Here is a 19,596-nt window from a genome sequence, read left to right on the forward strand (position 1 = left end):
TTTAAAATCAGTGAATATTTTTTAAATTTTTCCTTTATTTTTGTATTAGTTAAAAATATTAAAATAGTAATTATTTTCTCAATTTTTTTTCAAAATCTTAAACGTAGAAAAGTGGAAGGAATGTTTTAAAATTTATAAGACACAATGTTATTGGAAATGCAATTGAGTATTATATTGGAGCACCCCTTTCAAGTTTATTTGATATGTAGTTTATCAGTTAAACCTAACTTTTCTTAGTAAAGTTGTGTTGATTGAGGAGAAAAAGGTGGAAAATAATAATAAAAAGGATAATTTTTTTCATATTCAATATAAAATATTTAATAGAGACAGCAAAAATTATACTGAAAATAATGTTAGATAACATCTCAATAATAATAATAAAACACTTACAATTAAGTGAAAGAATGTTACTGTTTTCAAATTAGAGAGGTACAACGAGGATAGAAAACGAAGACATCGTGATCTAAAGGGATTTTCAATAAATTTCATATTAATAAATAAATTTAAAATCATCATGTTAATAAATAAGTTTCAAAATCTCGATATTTTCAATAAACCTAATCTTGTCATCATTCCTCGTACATGTGGAAAAGGGGTTTTGCGAGATAGAAAATTACTGGTGAGGTTAAGTTATTAGGTTCGAGTTCTCTAAGTGATGCGATAACATAAAGTATTGCATGTCATTATTATTATAGCATATCCTCCTCCTCGGCATTGTGTAAGGCAACCAATTATGTCACATAAAATTTCTACTTTTGAACGTGTTTGCCACCTTCTGAAGAACAAAAAACTTACTGAAAAGGATCAAGAACAAATTTAAATGGATAAACACCGATGCATTGTAAAATACTATATTTCTGTTTATTTGTTCAAAAAGGGAGAAAATTACACAATTTTATTGAAATTAACTGCTAAACTAAATCATTACCTCTTTTTAATCAATATTCTTTTAATTCTTGAATTATTCAAAATAGTATAAATAATTTATTTGAAAAGGGCATTAAGTATAGCAATTAAGATTGTCTTAGCCTCTTAATTAGGATGTGTTTCAATAGAGAATGTTAGAATTCTTAGAGAATATGAAATTAATAATGGAGATAATTTAAGTAAGAGTGAAACATTACATAAGTTATTAATGATAATTAAAAGAAATTAAGCATAATAATGGAAATTTTTTAAATTCTCTTTGAAAACATGTCAAATTCTTTTCATTTGATATAAAATTTATCTAATTAAAAATATAAAATTATAGAGTATTCTAAAAACACTTCTCTTTACTATTCAAATATATATAATCAGGTAATTGAGAATTACTTTACCTATACACAATATTAAATTCTTACCTAAATAATTAAATTGGAACAAATATCATCGTCTTTCTGCATAAATAAATAAGAATAAAAATAATAAATTATTAAAAGCAGAACCTTCAAATTTTCTTTCTTTCTTTTATTTCTTCTTTATCTTTTCGAAATACCCTCCATTCATAACCAAACTCAATCGTTGTCCTAATGAGCATTGGAAACTTGGAAACACATTAAATTAAGAACTAAATTCTTATGTTGGGCAATGCTAGCATATGCTGAACCTCTGGTTGGTGCCATTAGGTATCTTCGTACAGTGACAGTGGTGCCCAATTAATGGTCCCAACAAATAAAATGTTAGTGAGGATGGTATATTCTCAGCTGTATACGCATGCATAACTAAAGTACGGTTAAGACCATTCTTTGTAGAAAGTACACAAAAAATATCACTTAGCACCTGCAGATTAATCTAGGAAAGGGATTATGTGGTCTCGGCTTATGAATCAGGAATCTCTAAATAAGAATTGTACTACTGATCTTATAACACAGCAAGGGATTGCATTGCTCCCACTAGATTTCCTAATAATTATGCCAACCTTCTTGCATAAAGCTTCCTATTAAATTTCACAAGAAGATTACCTACCAAGTTGAGAATTCAAGTCTTTGATCCAATTTAATAAATTTTAAATATATTTTTAATCTTTATAAATTGGGTTTGTTTGAAAGTATACTTAAGGACATAAAAAAAATATAATATTTAGTATGATTAAGGCATTAGATCTTGTAATTGTAATAAAATTTTACGATATTTAATATTATTCCATTTTTTTCTCTTTTCCCTCGAATCCTTGCTCTGTATCCTTTGATCCAAGAGGAGTTTATAGTAATTATAGTAACTCCCTCCTATGGTTGTGCTTTTCAGTCGTATTTCTTCAATAGGTTAGGTCAAGTGTTAAGGTTGATACTATATCATCACTCGACAGAATATTCCTAATGATATTAATGAAAACGAACATTTTTAAAACCAAATACTTTATTTACCTGACTAAAACATTATACAAACTAAAAAAATCAATCATTTTATTAAACTTTTTAAAACTACTCAATTAATATAAATACTTTATATATTATATTTAAATATTTTATATAAAAATATTAACAAAATTAGAATAAATAACATTATCTTAAATTTGATATAAATTTATGACCGTCACATCTTGTGGTCCAGTAATAGATGAGCCAATAAAAAGTGCACGAGTGGATCCATTGACACAATAATGAAGTAGCGACAGAGTTGGGTTGAGTTCATGAATAGCTTATTGAAGCATAAGTGAAAGAAAAGTACCCCTATATGTTTCTTATGCTACCTTAGATATGTTGATGAGTTTACCTAACATGTCACTTTTTAAGGTCAAAGTTATCCAATGAATGAAGCCATAGCATTGGGTCCCTTACTTAAATGAAGCAAATCCTACAATGTTAGGCAAATTCTCGAGCAAAAGGAAACCTATAACACACCCAATTCATCATTTCGTTTTTTCTCTACCCACATATAATTGAACTCATCACTATTTCAATGCAAGTTATGTATATATCTAATCAACGTCAAACTTCAACTTTTTTTTTTCTCTCACAAACTTTCCCCATCAGTTTATTTTAAAGGGAAATAAATCATATGGTTATGAAAAATTTAAACTTAAATTGAAAATTATAAAAAGAAATATTGAATTTTTTAATGGTAAACCTTTTTTTATTGTCAAAATAATATCATTATTTATATATATTTTTTAGTTTTTTTTTATCTTGATAGCAGCTTTAACGTGGAAAGAAATTTAAAAAATTATTTAAACTACTATTACTCTCTTGAGACTTTTTCTTATAAAAATATTGTAGCTAAACCGCGCATGTTAAAAATAATTGTTAAAAGTAGTTAATGTATTAATTGTATATTTGAGTATTTTTTTTATTTTTAAAAGAATTTGTTAATATTAATTCTATATTTTAACAAGTTATTATTTTAAGTCTTTCTCGCTAATATAATCTTACGAAAACTTAATATTTGATAGTTTTTTAAGTGCACCAGCTCAGATATTAAAACAAAAATTCATAAAAATAAAAAAATAAAAAAATTATTAATATATGAAGACAAAAAATATATTTAAGCTAAAATTTTATTATTATATTAATTGTCAAGAAGTTAAAAAGATGTAAGATTGAAAGATAAACATGTAAATTTTTTTTAAATTTGTAAAAAAACTTATATTAAGTACTAATAAAAATTTCTGTATAAAACTGTTCGAAGAGAATAAACATTAACATTATATGAGATATTATTTATAATTATCTCCACTTACTTTTTATGGATATGAAAAATACACCCCTAAAACAAATTTCATCCAAATACATAAACATCGTTTTAAAAAAGAACCTAACTAACATTTCAATGGATGACGATAGAAAAGGTTATCTCCACCAGTGAAAGATGTAAATTTAAGAATATAAAAATCACCAAAGTTGTGTCTTTGTTTTGTGTATATTATCTCCATTCTTGTTTATCTATTAAAAATATAAATCACATTTAAAGAATTTAATTTTTTTACTATAATTATTTAATAAACTTATTAATACCTTTTTATAAAAATTTAAAACAGTATTGATTACATTTATAATTTTATATAAACAAAAATATCAATAAAAAACGTCATCTGTTCTCTAAATAAAAAATAATAATAAAGGAGGGAATAATTTGGCATTACCCATGAATAAAAAAATAATGAAGTGTAGAAGTGGAAATATTCGAGTTTCCTAAAACTGAAAGCATGCATGGAAAGTAGATTGTACACATAACATAAGGAACCAATAATGAGTGGGAGCATAGAGTATGGACCCACCTGTCACATTGACTTTGTTAGACACACAACTCCTACTTTAAATGCTTCTTCTTTTTGGTGTTGTTATTTTCATTTGGGATTCTTTTTATAGCAAAATCCACAATTCTGTGTAGAAATATACGTGGAATTGAGACTCTGTCTTCTAAATATTTTCCCAAGTTAATTGGTATTTTAATGGCGAAGTTAGCAAAATTATATATCAACTATCAAATTCGCATATGTTTTTCACACTAATTTCAATGAGCAATAAAGTAGAAAGACAGCATTTGTGTCAGTTACTTCATATATTGAATTTAAATATTTATATTATTTAATAATCTTTTCAAAATAAAAAATATTGTTGGATTATAAATTAAAAATTCTTATTAAATAGATTAATTCTATAAAAATTAAAATTAATACATATTTCACTATATTACTTTAATTTAATAAGTAATGTATTTTAATACTGCCAACAGTTGTTCGAAAAGGTTTCCCAGGGTCTATATATCTATTTGACGAAACATGATTTAGATCAATATTACACACACTCATGTGAGTTTACATTTCTTTAATTTGAATGATTAATCTTTCTAGAAACATTATCACAAATAAATCAAGAAGCATACAGCAAAGTACAGAAGTAAACAAGAACATATACAAATAACGATGATTTAATTATTTGATTCAAAGTCTTAACAGCCTCAAATTTCACTAGGTAATGATCATAATTTTCTTATTACAACTTCACAAGAGAAAAACAAATTTCATAAATTAAATGGAAGATCTAAAAATGCCCAACATAATCATTAGAGCTCCCATGGATAAAAAAAAATAATGTAATCCAAAAACATATTTTTAGGTGTAATGTTTAGAGTGAAAATACTACAAATCAAACTATAACAAAATTATATGAATGGTTTGTCTAAAAAGCGAGAAACTATAATATACATGAGAAGTAATTTCAAGCTTGACAATTAACTTTTGAACTTTCAGCTCATCATACATTAATATTTTGATAATCTAGGTTAAGTATAAATAAATAGAGCACAATTAATAAGTTTTTTTATTTCAATATAAGTCTCATATTAGTAAGTTAGCATCAAACTAAAGGCTATATAAGTAAGAGGTCTTCACTCTAAAATTGTCTATGATATATTAGATAATAAAACTACTCAAGCTTAAGTTCAAGCTCTCTCTCACTCTTAGATCAAGCTCATATGTTAAAATCTTACTATAATATTAGAGTCAAATCCTAAAAGTAATATGAAGGAAAAAAAATATTAAATAAAAATAATAACTAGACCCGTGGTATAAAAGAATTTAAGAAAAAAAAAATACAAACTCACATAAAAACATAAAAGGCAACATATAGAGGCAAAAAAAAAAAAAACTTTGAAGTTACAAACCCAAATTAATAAAAGAATAAAGAATTAAAATAAATGTAAGTCACAACTAGTCTAAAGCTAATTGAATTTCACAAAAAAAATGTTAAAATATCAAATTTCACAATTGGTAGATTAGCAACAAATTAAAAGTCATATAAACTTAAAATTAATCAAACGCTAAATAAACAAGTAAAAACAAGTAAAATTATTCAAGCTCAAGCCTAAGCTCTCTCTTAGGTAAAAAGAAGAGAGAGATTGAGCTTAAGGCTTATTTCAAATTAGTTAAAAGGATAGATTCTCCAGAATTGGTAAAATTCAGTGATATGCTATATTTATTTGTTAAGAAATGATTTAGAAACTAATTATAAATTCATTGTATTACACTTATGCACATTCCCAGATGTGAAGATATCATAGCAAAAATAAAGGAAAGGAATCTAATTGACCAAAGTCAAATTTGAAAGAATATAAAAAAATAATTTAAACCAAGAAAAATATATTGTCATTTTTGTGCCATCTATTATATTTTTATTTTAAAAAGATGTATTAAATATTTCTATTATTAATATAATTATAAAATAAAAATATTTTAAATAAAAATTACTCTAATAAAAAAATAATAAATAGTTAAGGTATGTTTGTGAAGAAATTTTAGAAGAAAAGGGAAGAGAGCATATATTTTTTAATTTTAAATTAAAATAATCATATACCATTAATGATGATAAATACATAATTTTAATACATTATATTTATATTAATATATTAATTTATATCTTTTATTTTAAATAAATATTAATTTTAAATATATTTTTTTAAAATATAAAATTTCTCTTTCCCTTCTCTCCCTCCAAAACCCCTCTTTTCAAACAAACCCTTAAAAATACCATAAATACACTCTTAATTAAACTAAAGTCGAAGTCTTCACGTGCTTTTCACTATGTAACATGATGACAATTCTCCTATTATCGCATGCTAATAGCCTCATATATATTTTAATTATTCCAGGTGTTTCAAGAAAACTTTTTTTAACCGTTACAAGTATTGGGGTGGGAATCTAAAATTGTACTCTAATGTTCAAATTAATATGTTTGTTTGAGTCTTGCAACGTTGTATGGACATCTTCAAGTACCACACTTTTGCCTAGTTGACGTTAAATATACAAACACCCCATTATATTCACGGCCATATTACTTCAAGTACATCTTTTAAACTTTACATTCTTTATATTGTATTCATTTTCTTGCTTTTTTTTCTTTTATCACTTTTCATTCGAGGCACAAATTTTAAGAGTTGCTTTGTCTTTAAAAAATTTTAGTGTAAGTGCGAATCGGGTTCAAGTAATTGAGGTAGAGGAGAATGTGACGAAAGTTCACAAGTTATCGTTATGATGACTCCTTCATTGTACAGAAAATGTATAATTTACATAATGTATGTTCAATTATTATTTTCATGAATATTTTATTTGACTTTATTGTATGTGTCAATATTAAAAATGTTTGAATTATATATGAAGCACCAACTATAATTAAAACTAAAAAGAGATGGTACTCTATTTTGTTAGTCTTTCATTGTTTTATAATTTTTTTTTGAGAAATACTATCTAGTAACGTATTTTGGAACACATTATTTTAATACAATCTCTAATATTTAGTGAATTTCATGAAAGTCTCATAAAATACCTAAATTTGTTCTCTATTTAAGTCAGATACATACAAAACTTAATAATAAAAAGGTTTATGAAATACTATATTATTAATATTTCATATTTTTTTCATGCGATTAACATTATATTAATATAGCAAAATGCCGTTTTGATCTTTAAATCATTTGGAGTCGCTTAGATTAGTTATTGAAAAATGAAAACCACCATTTTCCTTCCTAAAAGGTAAAAAAGTCAACCAATTTTATCCATTTTAAAGCCATATTAACATAAAAATAATTAAATTGATTGACTTTTTCATTTTTTATAAACAAAATAGTGACTTCTGCTTTATATTATTGCTAAGGAATAAAAGAAAAATGTTGGATCAAGCATGCAATAAAAGTAGGGAGTGAAGTGGGAGTAGCAATGACTATTATTTAAAGAAGTGCTCTGTTATATTTATTTAATAATTTTTTAGTATTTTATAAAATAAGTATTAAAAAGAAAAGGGTTTGTGTATTTATTAAAATTATTTAATAATTAAAATTATAAAAATAAAGGTAAGAGAATTAAAATTTATTCTTTAACTAGTTAAAATATTGGGCACAAGTATAAATTAAACACAAAGGGTTAAGGGGTGTCCCTGATTAACTAAGTTGTAAAGTGTTTGGGTTCTGCTACTGTTTTCAAGTCCCGAAAACAACCCCATCTTCTTTTGCAGTTACACTTCATATGCCACTGCCACGGAGTACTTCAGTTTCCGTACACATCTTTCTTGAAATGTCAAGGTTTAGTTATTTTTAAACTGCGTGGCTAATGAAAACTCTTCCTTATATTATGCATTCAATCATTTAAAATCCAAGTTCATTATTTTGTTTCTTACATCACTTTTAAGACTATTATTTATTTTATTTTCCTAATTAATGGGTGTTAAGAATATACAATAATAAGTGATTAAATAATAATTTTAAAAGAATTATAATTTTTATAAAAATTTATTATAAAGTTTTTATTATATGGTTTTCTATCATTAATTTATTTTAGTCTCTCGGGGAATGAGAAGGATCAATGCGTGTGCCTTTCCACTGTTTTAAAATGTGGACAATACATATATCCATCTCTGAAATTGGTTTTGTTTTGTACTTTGGTTAAGGTTCTTTGAATAACCCGTTTTGCAAAAGTAGTTAAACATGTGCAGTGGTGCTGAATCTCGAGGAAATATAAATGGTGAGGCTGTGATTTCAAAGGTAGGAAGAGACTATGAGAATAGAAACATGAGAACCATAGAAGGTGGCGAAAGAGCTTTCAACTGTGGCACATTCATTCAAGGCCTTCTTCAATGCGTAAATCATCATATCATTGCTCTTCTCCCTACCCTTTCTGCCTCTGAGGTTGGTAACCTCTCCCTCTCTCTCTCTCTCTCTCTCTCCCTGTGATTGTATTTTGGTTCTGGAAAGTGCCAAGTTTCTTTCTTTCAATTTCTTTAGTTCCTTTTTGTTTAAAAGGTGAAAGGTGGTATAAATACTTTGAAAACATCATAATTAGTATAGAATTTAATGAATAACTTGTGTACTTAATGTTATGAGGAACTATATGGATATTTTACAGTGTATTGTGAAGATATTTTCTTTTTATGTTGCAAAGTGATACGAAAAACATTCACGTGAAAAAGAGGAAAATGCCGAAACTTACACGGAAACAATTTTTAGGAGTTAGTATTTGTTATACTGGTTTGAGCTTTCTCGCTTTTTACATTGAGTGAGTACTGCAATTTGAAGAGACGTTTGCAAGATTTAACAAATGATTCATAAAATTAAATTATAATTTTTTAATATATATATATATATATATAACTTATGAAAAAAAGTTTTTCTTTAATTAACAGAAATTAATTTAAATAGTATATGCTTAATTTTTTTAATTGATATATCAGTTGTAATTTATAATTAACCCATAACCCCTTTTATTTAAGATATTTTGTAAAATAAATTTTAACGTGTATTTAAGAGTACATGTTTAAAAATTAAAAAATAATCATTTTATTAAAATTTTTAATACTTAATATTAGCAATACATTGAATTTTATATTATTATTATTTTAATAAAAAATTATATAAATTTTTGTTATATATTTTTTAGAATGCATAAGAAAACTTTTTTTTTGTAAAAAGGTCTTTCTAATTAGTGTCTTAAGATACTGATTAAGAAATTGAAAATGGTAAATGTTTATTTAAATTTATGTTGATTCTTTAACTAAATATTTTAAGGATGATTAGCATTTTCCTAATAAAAATTAACATTGAATTATATTTTAAGTATATTTTAAAATTAAATGTATATTATAACATTTTAAAATAAATTATGAAATATAAAATATATTATCATTTAAGGACTTAAATTAGGAAATATTTGTGGCAATATTTTAACTTTTAAGTGACCAACTGCCCACTATGCAAGGTATTTTAAGTTTCAATATTACTTCACTGTTCTAGGAAAAGCCATCCATTGACCTTTATCAAATGGGTGTGAAATGGATTGTGGAAAAAAAAAGTGATAAATATTGTGATAAAAAAATATTAAAATAGTTACAAAGTCAAAAACTAAATATAAATTTTTTTGTTTTAATGTTGAAACCTTTTATTATTAATACTAAATTGATTTTTAAATAACTATTCTAACCGTTATCTACAGACATATGAATTGCTTGCGCAATTTAAAGTTGTTCTGTAATAACAGAGGCATGTACACGTAGAATGCTTCTTTTTACTCATCTAATCTTTTATTTTCTTACAGCCAAATATATATAAAAAAAAAACAGGTTAATTAAGCATTTATTTAAAAAAATTGTTAAATGGAGTTATTAAAAAATTAAACTATTAATTCAATAGATTAAGTAAAAATTATTTTATAAAAAAATTCAATTTTCAAATTTTAACCTTTTTAGGTTTATTTCAAAACATTGTTAAAATAAACTAACAATTTATTAAAAAATATAAGTCACTTTTATAAGTCGAAATATCTCTTTCAAATAATATTTTTCAATCATCCTCTAAAGTCAAAATTAAAGACTTAAGTCATTTGTCACCTTATTTGTTTTTGTCTTCACATTCTTCCCAGTCAAACACTAGCTTTATGAGTGTCAGAGTTTGGGCTACATGTATATATGGTCTTTGCTGAACAATTACGCGTAACTAATTCATTTTCTTGGTTCTGGTTACTTATAAAATAAAATGCGTAATTTAATTTCTTTGTATTATACCGAGTACGAGTGAATTACGAAAGTACCATATATATAATAAAAAATCATTTACATATTTTTTGGTTATCAAATTAAATATTGACTAGTTTAATGTTTTTAAAAATTTATAAACTACTTTTGATAGTTATCTAATATTGAAAAATTCATTCACAAATCATTAATTTTAATTTAAGAAATTATGGGTAAAAATATGATAACAATCTAATTTTATCTTAAAAGAAAGATGACCATTTTTTTAATATCCTTGTTTCTACTTTTGCCAATTGCAAATTTCTCACTAACAGGAGCATGGTAGTTTTTGGATCTGAGACATGCTCATACTGCTGATTTTTTTTGTTGGCGGCTTGTCCTAAACTAGAGCCTGTGTCTGAGAGATTTGGGAGCAACTTGGCATTCCTGTGATTGTGTTTTTAATTTACGTTTATGTTTTGTCTCCTTTTTGCCACTATATATAAGAATTGCATATCTTATAAAATAGTACACCATACTCATGAAACGAACAATTCACAAGCTTCCAACCTAAACCTTCAGCACACACCATATCTCCCAATTATATTATTATTGATCCCACAGTGTTCTTGTCCCCTATTCCTTTCAAATATTAGCATGTTTTGCAGTAGTTTTATATATTTCTCGTTGATTTAATGGAAATTCCTAATTCTTCAAAACTAATAGATAAATGACTTTATTGTATTTCAGGGTATTTCTAAGCTTGCTATAAACCATCTAACCAAATATTGGCCACAAACTCGATTTTATTGAAAATTAATATTAAAATAAATAAACAAAAATTCTAAAATGTTGATAAAGTAACTTTGAACCCTCAATAAAAAAAATTCGAACCCTTAAGTGCATGCAAAAACTCTATATCTACCCCAAATTTATGTATCCTACTTCTAATAACTGGGTTGTGAACCTCTTTTTTTTTTTGGTAAATTGAATATGTATTGAAAGCAGTTAAAGGAATACCCTAATAATCCATGCACAGTAATACCCACTTAAAATACCTATTTAATACATCCAGTTAGGAGCATTGATTCATTATGTTTTTTTCTTCGGTACGGATTATTGCCATTCCTCATATTTTGATACCAATTCATATTATTGCTCTACAAAACCGATATTATTATTATTATTATTATCTTGTGACAAAAAATTATATAGTAATTGTCTTGTGGATTTTATTTAAAGCATATTGACCCATTGCCTAATATGAATGTATCTACTGAAAAGCTTCCCTCTGGCTTTGAGACCATAAATTGCTTGTTTGTTTTAATGAGTATTATTGTAGATTATTGAAGGTTTATTAGAAGCTGAAAGAAAACATAATTCAACTTTTACTCAACTGCATTTGTGATTAGTCTATTATAAGAATTTTAATTAAGAATTTAACTTTTTTTAGTTAAATTTCAATTTAATTGTTATATTTTATTTTTACAATTTACTTTTTACTTTTAAAGATTCTCTCTCTTTAATTTATTCTTATTTAATATAATAAAATATCAATAATTAAATTACTTATTTTAATTTTTTAAAATATATAAAGTATATTTTTAATTTTAATAATATTCATTTTTAAAATCTTTATTTTTAAAATATTTTGATACCATTATCAGCAAATTCAGATGATAACTCTGATAATGAATGGGATTCAGTTACTTGTGTTAGGGGAAGGATAAGAGTATGGAGTGTATGCTAGCGGTGGTGGAAGAGGAGCTTGTCACCCTAATGTTATTTTGGTGTGGTGACACTCATCAAGCCTCTGATATTTTTAGCAAAAGCCTGGGTGGGTCGGTTCAGCCATAAAAATTGTCTTATTTAAATATACTAAGATTGTTATGAAATGAAAGACAGCAAAATTCAAAAGTAAATTAATTATATGATAAATTTTCAATATTAAGATAAAATTAAAATGAGTCGAGATTTATTAACACCGAATAAAATCATTTCAATATAATCATTAACTTAAAATTTCTTATAAAAAATTAACTTTATAAAATTTTATAAAAAAATAAAATTAATAGATATTTCATACATTATTTTATTTTAACATGAAATATAAATTTAAAATATAAGTAAAAATTATTTAATTTTAAATAATATATCTATAAATATATAAATTATGTGAAATTTCATATTCACTATCATAAAGATAATATAAAATATTTAATAATCAATCTTAAATTTTATAAAAAAATATTAAGTGGTATAAATGTTCAAATTTAATACTTAGTTTTAACACACTCTAATTCGAAAAAAAAAATCATTATCAAACTCAAGAATAATTTCATCAGGCTTATTTAATGAAAATAGAATTTTTTTTATATTTTTTAATCTTATTTTTATTTAACTAATAGACTGTGATAAGCTCATATCATACTATTCATCCCTACTTAAAATAACAGAAATCGAAGCTATTGTAAGATCTCATTATTGTATGGTAGGGAAATATTCAGATTAATTAGTAGATTAAACTGCTATATTAACAAGTGTGAAAAATGTAATTGCATGCAGTTGAAAGAAGAGTTGCAATCGCTTGCAAAGGTTTCATGTCCTATTATAATGACTAGCCTAATGTTGTATTCTCGATCTGTTGTGTCCATGTTGTTTTTGGGTCGACAAGGGAAAGTGGAGTTAGCTGGAGGCTCTCTTGCACTTGGGTTTGCCAACATAACAGCTAATTCAATCCTCAAGGGACTCACTATGGGAATGGATCCAATTTGTTGCCAAGCTTATGGAGCCAAGAGATGGTCAGTTCTTAGCCAAACCTTTTTCAAAACTTTATGTCTCCTCCTTGTTGTTGCCATAGCTATTTCAATTTTATGGCTAAACATGGAACCGATACTTCAAATGCTAGGTCAAGACCCTGAAGTCACAAAAATTGCCCAAGTTTACATGGTTTTCTCTATTCCAGAGTTGCTAGCTCAAGCTCATCTTAATCCATTGAGGTCTTTCTTAAGAACCCAAGGCTTAACCACCCCAGTGACTATAGCTGCATCTTGTGCAGCATTATTACACCTACCCATTAATTATTTCTTGGTCATATACTTAAATTTAGGAGTAAAAGGCATTGCATTGGCCACTGGTTTGAATTCAATAAACATGACTTTAGGCTTGTTGGTATATCTTCTTTACTCAAAGAAACCCTTGAAACCTTGGCAAGGAGCAACAATTCTCTCATCATTCCAAGGGTGGAAACCGTTGCTAAGTTTGGCATTGCCTAGTTGCATTTCTGTGTGCTTGGAGTGGTGGTGGTATGAGATAATGCTTTTTCTATGTGGGTTGTTAAGCAACCCACAAGCCACAATTGCTACTATGGGAATACTTATTCAAACACTTGGCTTCTTATATGTGTTCCCATTTTCTTTGAGTATAGCTTTGACAACAAGAATTGGACACTCATTAGGTGCAGGGCAAGCCTCTAAGGCCCAAAGTACAGCCATAATTGGGTTTGTGATAGCATTTACTTTGGGAATCTTTGCCTTCATTTTGTTGATATCTGTTAGACAATCATTGGGAAAACTTTTCACTGATGAGAAACAAATTGTTGATATGGTCACCACTATACTTCCAGTTCTTGGGTTATGTGAGATTGGTAATTGGTCTCAAACAGTTTCATGTGGGATATTGGCAGGGACTGCGAGGCCTAAAGTGGGTGCTAGAATAAACTTATGTGCATTTTATCTAATTGGGTTGCCAGTTGCTATTTTTGCTACCTTCATATACAAATATGAATTTGTGGGTTTGTGGTATGGAATGTTGGCAGCACAGGTTTCTTGTGTTTGTATGATGGTATACACATTGATTCAAACAGATTGGGGGCAACAAACTAAGAGAGCAGTGGAATTAGCTCAGAAAACAACAGAGCAAGAAAATGTAAATGATGAGGAAAGTGGGTTGATTAGTTCTGATCAATGAGATTTTACAATTCAGTTAGCTAGTCATCTTCTTCAATGAGTTTTTTTTTATTAATGTTCATTCAATATGTGAGGCAATAAAAACATGGTCCTAATTCATTCTTTTCCCTCATGCATATATCCACTGTGATGTACATAAGAAAAGTTTACATTGTGAACAACTCATTTATTATCTCCATACTTTTTGTTTGATTTTTGTACCTTTATTTTTAATTGCTCTTCGTTATTAGATCATAATCTACTTGTGATTTTAATTTTAATTGTTATGTTGATGGATTTGGCCTTTTTAGTTCTAATGTCGTGCAGTTGATTCCTCCACTTCAAATTTCTTGATTTATTTCCTTCATTATAAATTCTATCCAATAATTAATGAAAATGCAAAAGAAGTTTGTCATGATAGCGATTTGTATGATTGACAAAAGAAAAATATATAAAATATTTAAATAAAAATAAAATAGTTAAATTATAAATGTGGCTTTTATATTTGACTTTTTTTTTATTTCAGTCTTTATATGAAAAAAAAAGTTATTAGTTAATCCTACTATTAATTGAAATTATAACAATTTAGTATTTTTTTTTCATTCAAAAAATAAAACGAAAATCAATTACTAAACATAAATTTTTATATTTAAGAACTAAAATAAAGTACGAATCTAGAGATTAAAATGAAAAATAGTTTTAAGTATAAAGATGAAATTTAATACTATTTTAATTTTAATAAATGAAAAAAATGGTCCATAAATAATTTTTTATATAAGGACTAAATTTAATTTTTTTAAAAATAAAGACTAAAATAAAAAATACATCTAATACAGAAATCAAATTTATAATTAAACCAAATAAGAAAAAATTGACTTCAAAGTATTGATTATGGGCATTACTATTTTCGTTGTTCTTAATATTTTTGTATTTTTCGCCTGGTAAGAATGTAAAACAAATCAATATCACATCATTTTGCTTCTTTTTTATTATTTAATGTTATAGTCTAATTTTAAAAATATCCAAAATATATCACAAATTATTTATAAATTGTTGACAACTTATTTGTTGGGAATAACTGATAGTCATTTTTTTTACTAACTAACAAATAATGAATAATCTCTCGATAGTTTAGTTGTCAATAATTTATTGATGTTAAATTGTCAATATTGAGACTTTTTTCTTATCTCCCCATTTACTGATGATTGAGCCACCAATTTTACTGATAACTTACTCTGTGATCATTGACAATTATTATAATCGATTATATTTTCAGCAATCTTTTTTACCATCAACTATCTTTAATAACTTCACATTACTAACGAATTTTAATCACTATTAATGATCATACGCCAATTATAATTGATTATATATACATATGTAAATGATATGAATAGTTTGGTGACATGTTTTTTTTTTCTTCCTTAAACGTAATCTTACAAGTTTAAAAAGAATTAGAATATCGCATGGTAAATAACTAATCAACAAATTAGCAACATTTAGTTAGGTACATCAAGTGCAAGTTCTTGAAAGCATACATATTATATTATATATATGAAGGAAAAAAAGTGATTTTCATTATCACCAAATCTGAACGAGTGAACAAGAGAAAAAGCATGCAGAAAAAATAATGAATCAAATATAGCTAGTACAAACTAAAGTGGTTTTTTCTTTTGGTCTGAAAACTAACTTAAGAATGGGGACATGCAATTGGGCTTTGAAGCTGCTTTTGGGAAACTCGATGGAGTTGTATTCTTTCACTAAGCATAAGCATATTATAAAGTGTTTCGTTGATTTGTGCACTTGCACTTGCACTTGTGCTTCACATGATGAAATTGCATGGTGGCATCGATCTACACAATAAGCTTAGCTTTGTGATTTTGCTGTGGCTGGCTTTGATCGGCTCGTAAAGGTTGTATGTGATGATCAATTAAGTCTATGTTGTTTGGTAGAGTTTGGTCCTCAGCTACATAATTTTGTGTCGCTGGTTTATTATCCACCTCTCTCGTACGTTGATTGGTTGCTAATGCTAGCACTAAGACAAGAAAAATGGTCCCTCAGCTATTAAATTTAATTGTCAATTTGAAAATTATGTTTCTGGACGCTAACTTATTGAAGCCCATTGACGCAAAAGTCAAAATTATTAATTAAAGAAAGTTATGTACTTTTCTTGTTAAATTGAAAAATACGTTAAACATGTGTTTTGGTTACTAGCCCATTCAATTAAATTAAGGAAAATAATGGAAAGTGACCTGAAAAAGACCACTGCATTTAGAATGGACCATTCCGATATAATCACCAATTATCTTCATCTACTACTACTATATATAAACCACGTTCTTGTTGTATTAATAATATTAATAAATTATTATTATTATTATTATTATTATCAATGGAGAAAAATATTTATATCGTGTCAGCAAATTTACCTACACTGGAAAATTTAAAGCACCGTATAGTTAAAGAAAATGTCTATTTTTCTTCGCAAAACATATATATACGTTGGAATTTTTTTAGCAAATTATCAAATTAATCATCGAAATTATATATTGTACAAATCATTATTTATTTTAATATTTAAAATGACAATATTAAATAAATAATTTCTTTAGCAAAGCCGGACTCTAATAGAAGGTTTTAAGATTAGATCTTAGAAACAAAAATATAATCAAATTGTGTTTTGGAAAAAATAATATAAGCCAAACATGCGTTTTTTCAAGTCATTCTTCGATGAGACTAATATTAATTTACACATTTAATAATAAACAATGTGTTATGGAAAACATACAAATGCTTCTTTTCAATTTACCTTAAAATTCTTATAAAATTAATTCATTACCTAACCTAAAACTGGAGCGTACGTTGTGTTTTTGAGAGGCTAAACTTTATATGGACAACAAATGAAAGTACTTATTACTATAAGGGTGTATTTAACGGATGAAACTTTAAATCTACATCTAAACTTTAATGTAGGGTTAAAGGTCCATAATCCTAATTTTTTATAAAAAAAAACATATCATGCTTCTTGTTGGTTGAATAAAAAACGGTGTATTTGAGAAAATAATAATAATAAATTTTGCTCCTTTTGATAAACCTAGCTGACCGAAAGCTTATAACATATAATTTATAATTGACAAGTTAATTTAAAACCTATAACTTTAAAATTAGCTAGTTGAATTAGAGCTATTTAGTAAAATTAGTTAAAATATATTAATTGACTAAAACTGAAAAGTAATTATATTAATATAATATATAATATTAGAATTAAATGTGAAGAGAGAGATTTAAATTCCGTACCTATGTGTAATTTATTTAAAAGGATAAAAGTAAATATGTGATAAAATTATTAGTAGTTATAAGTTGAATGCTATTTAACAATTTTTTTCTAAAGCTAACTGTTAAAAATTATAAACTTATTATTTTTTGTTATTAACAAACAGTTGTATTAATTTAAATGTATTTTAAAAGAAATATATAAATCCTTAAATAACCTAAATTTACGAGAAAATGTAAGTGTGCTAAAGAAAAATTAGAATGTGATGATGGTGTTTAAAAATTGTCTTTCATATATATAGAATGAATTATGAGGAGTTAAGAAGGTTAAATATATTTATAATAAATAAAAAGTAATTTTTATGCAAAATAAAATAGTATAAGAGTAAGATGGTATAAATTTACTCTTTAACAACGGATCAATTCACTGGACAAGTGGAGAGAGATCTTAAGTGGTTTTTATAGGGATATATAGGGTTGAAATAATTTTTTTTATGTTTGAATACATGACATGTAACATTATAATTTTAATTTAAATGTTAATTTTAATTTAGCATCTCTAAATAGTGACTAATAGTAAAAGAATAATGATAATAATAATAATAATAGTAGTAGTAGTAGTAGTTTAATAATAATAACATATAAGCGATATTGATAACAAAAATAATTTAAGCGATGTTAAAATAGTAATATTAATAATAATGATGATGATAATGTCAAAAGTAAGAAAAAAAAAAAAAGAGTAGTTTAACAATATAGAGTAAAATTAAAATTTATAACTTAGAGAATAAAGGTTAAGAATTAGAAATATTAGTTTTGGCTATGCTAAAAGTTCAATAAATTAGAATTTATAATTGTAGTTAAAATTCCAAAACTCAAGTCTAATTCTAAAACTCAATTTAAATAAACAAACAAACACTTATTGTGTTTTATAAAGTTTTTCTAAGCATCATCATTAAAAAAAAAATCCAATTAAAGACATATAAATAAAATAAAAAAATTTAAAAATATTTGTCATATTTGAAGTAATTTTAAATAACTAAAAAATAATTAAGATAATGTATTTAGTATTTCTAACAAATATCCACTAGTTAAAGGTTACAAAACTAGAGTATAAATCTTTTCTAAATTTTACAAAGTTATATAAAAACAACAAAAAATATAATTTATAAATAATTAGTTTCAATTAAAACTATTATTTTACCAATAATAAAAATATAAGTATTTAACAATTTTAAATATTATTTTATTTTTTAATTACTGTGTTAATATTTTTATTAAATAATTAAAATACTGATTAAATTATTATTATAACTAAAATAAAAAATAAAAATGTATTAATTTAATTTGACGTCTAAATTCAAAACATGTATTATAAAACAAAAAAGACTACATAAAGTAGAAAAAACTCGTGACTGCTTATAAATAACAATAGGCATGTGCGGAAGCCAATGTTTATTATACTGTGATGAATAATTATTTACTGAAGTCTTTAAAAAGTACTTTCCAGATTTCTTACATATATTTATTTAATATCGATATCCACGCGTCATAAAATATTATGGTCATGGATACGTATCTTTATACTATTTTTTAAATATGTATTAGTAAATAAAATAATCATAATTAACTCTTGTATTAAAAATAAAACATATAAATAGAGCCAATAAAATGAGTCCGTTAAACCAAAATAGTCCCTCATTTAATATAATGTAGAATTTAAACTTTAAATTCTGAGTAAAATTAAATTCAAACTTTTTAAATTAATTCGGTCAAAGTCAAATGTAGATTAAACATGCAATATAAACTATAATTTAATCATGTTGAACATTATTTTTATGAAATCAAATTGAACTTTAACCTTTTTAACTTGAATCATTAAAGTTCTAACACCTGAAATTAGCTAATCTAAATATTTCAACTAACGAATTTTATCATCTCTAACTATAAATAATAGATTTAGT

General features: G+C 25.4%; 1 protein-coding gene across 1 annotated transcript; it reads left to right on the top strand.

The window, feature by feature from the left end:
* Nucleotides 1-8,394: 8,394 nt before the first annotated feature.
* On the top strand, nucleotides 8,395-14,381 carry LOC113850973 (protein DETOXIFICATION 53-like). Its single transcript, XM_027481478.1, has 2 exons — nucleotides 8,395-8,595; nucleotides 12,978-14,381. The coding sequence occupies exons 1-2, from the start codon at nucleotides 8,395-8,397 to the stop codon at nucleotides 14,379-14,381; spliced, it is 1,605 nt and encodes a 534-aa protein (XP_027337279.1).
* Nucleotides 14,382-19,596: the final 5,215 nt, after the last annotated feature.

The sequence above is a fragment of the Abrus precatorius genome, unplaced genomic scaffold (assembly GCF_003935025.1).
Source record: "Abrus precatorius isolate BTA unplaced genomic scaffold, Abrus_2018 Scaffold9, whole genome shotgun sequence".
NCBI lineage: Eukaryota > Viridiplantae > Streptophyta > Magnoliopsida > Fabales > Fabaceae > Abrus > Abrus precatorius.

Bases quoted from the DNA above. Each gene is read 5' to 3' on its own strand.
- LOC113850973 (XM_027481478.1), top strand. From the start codon at position 8,395: ATGTGCAGTGGTGCTGAATCTCGAGGAAATATAAATGGTGAGGCTGTG. The intron at 8,596-12,977 runs GTTGGTAACCTC...AATTGCATGCAG, and splicing joins CTACCCTTTCTGCCTCTGAG to TTGAAAGAAGAGTTGCAATC.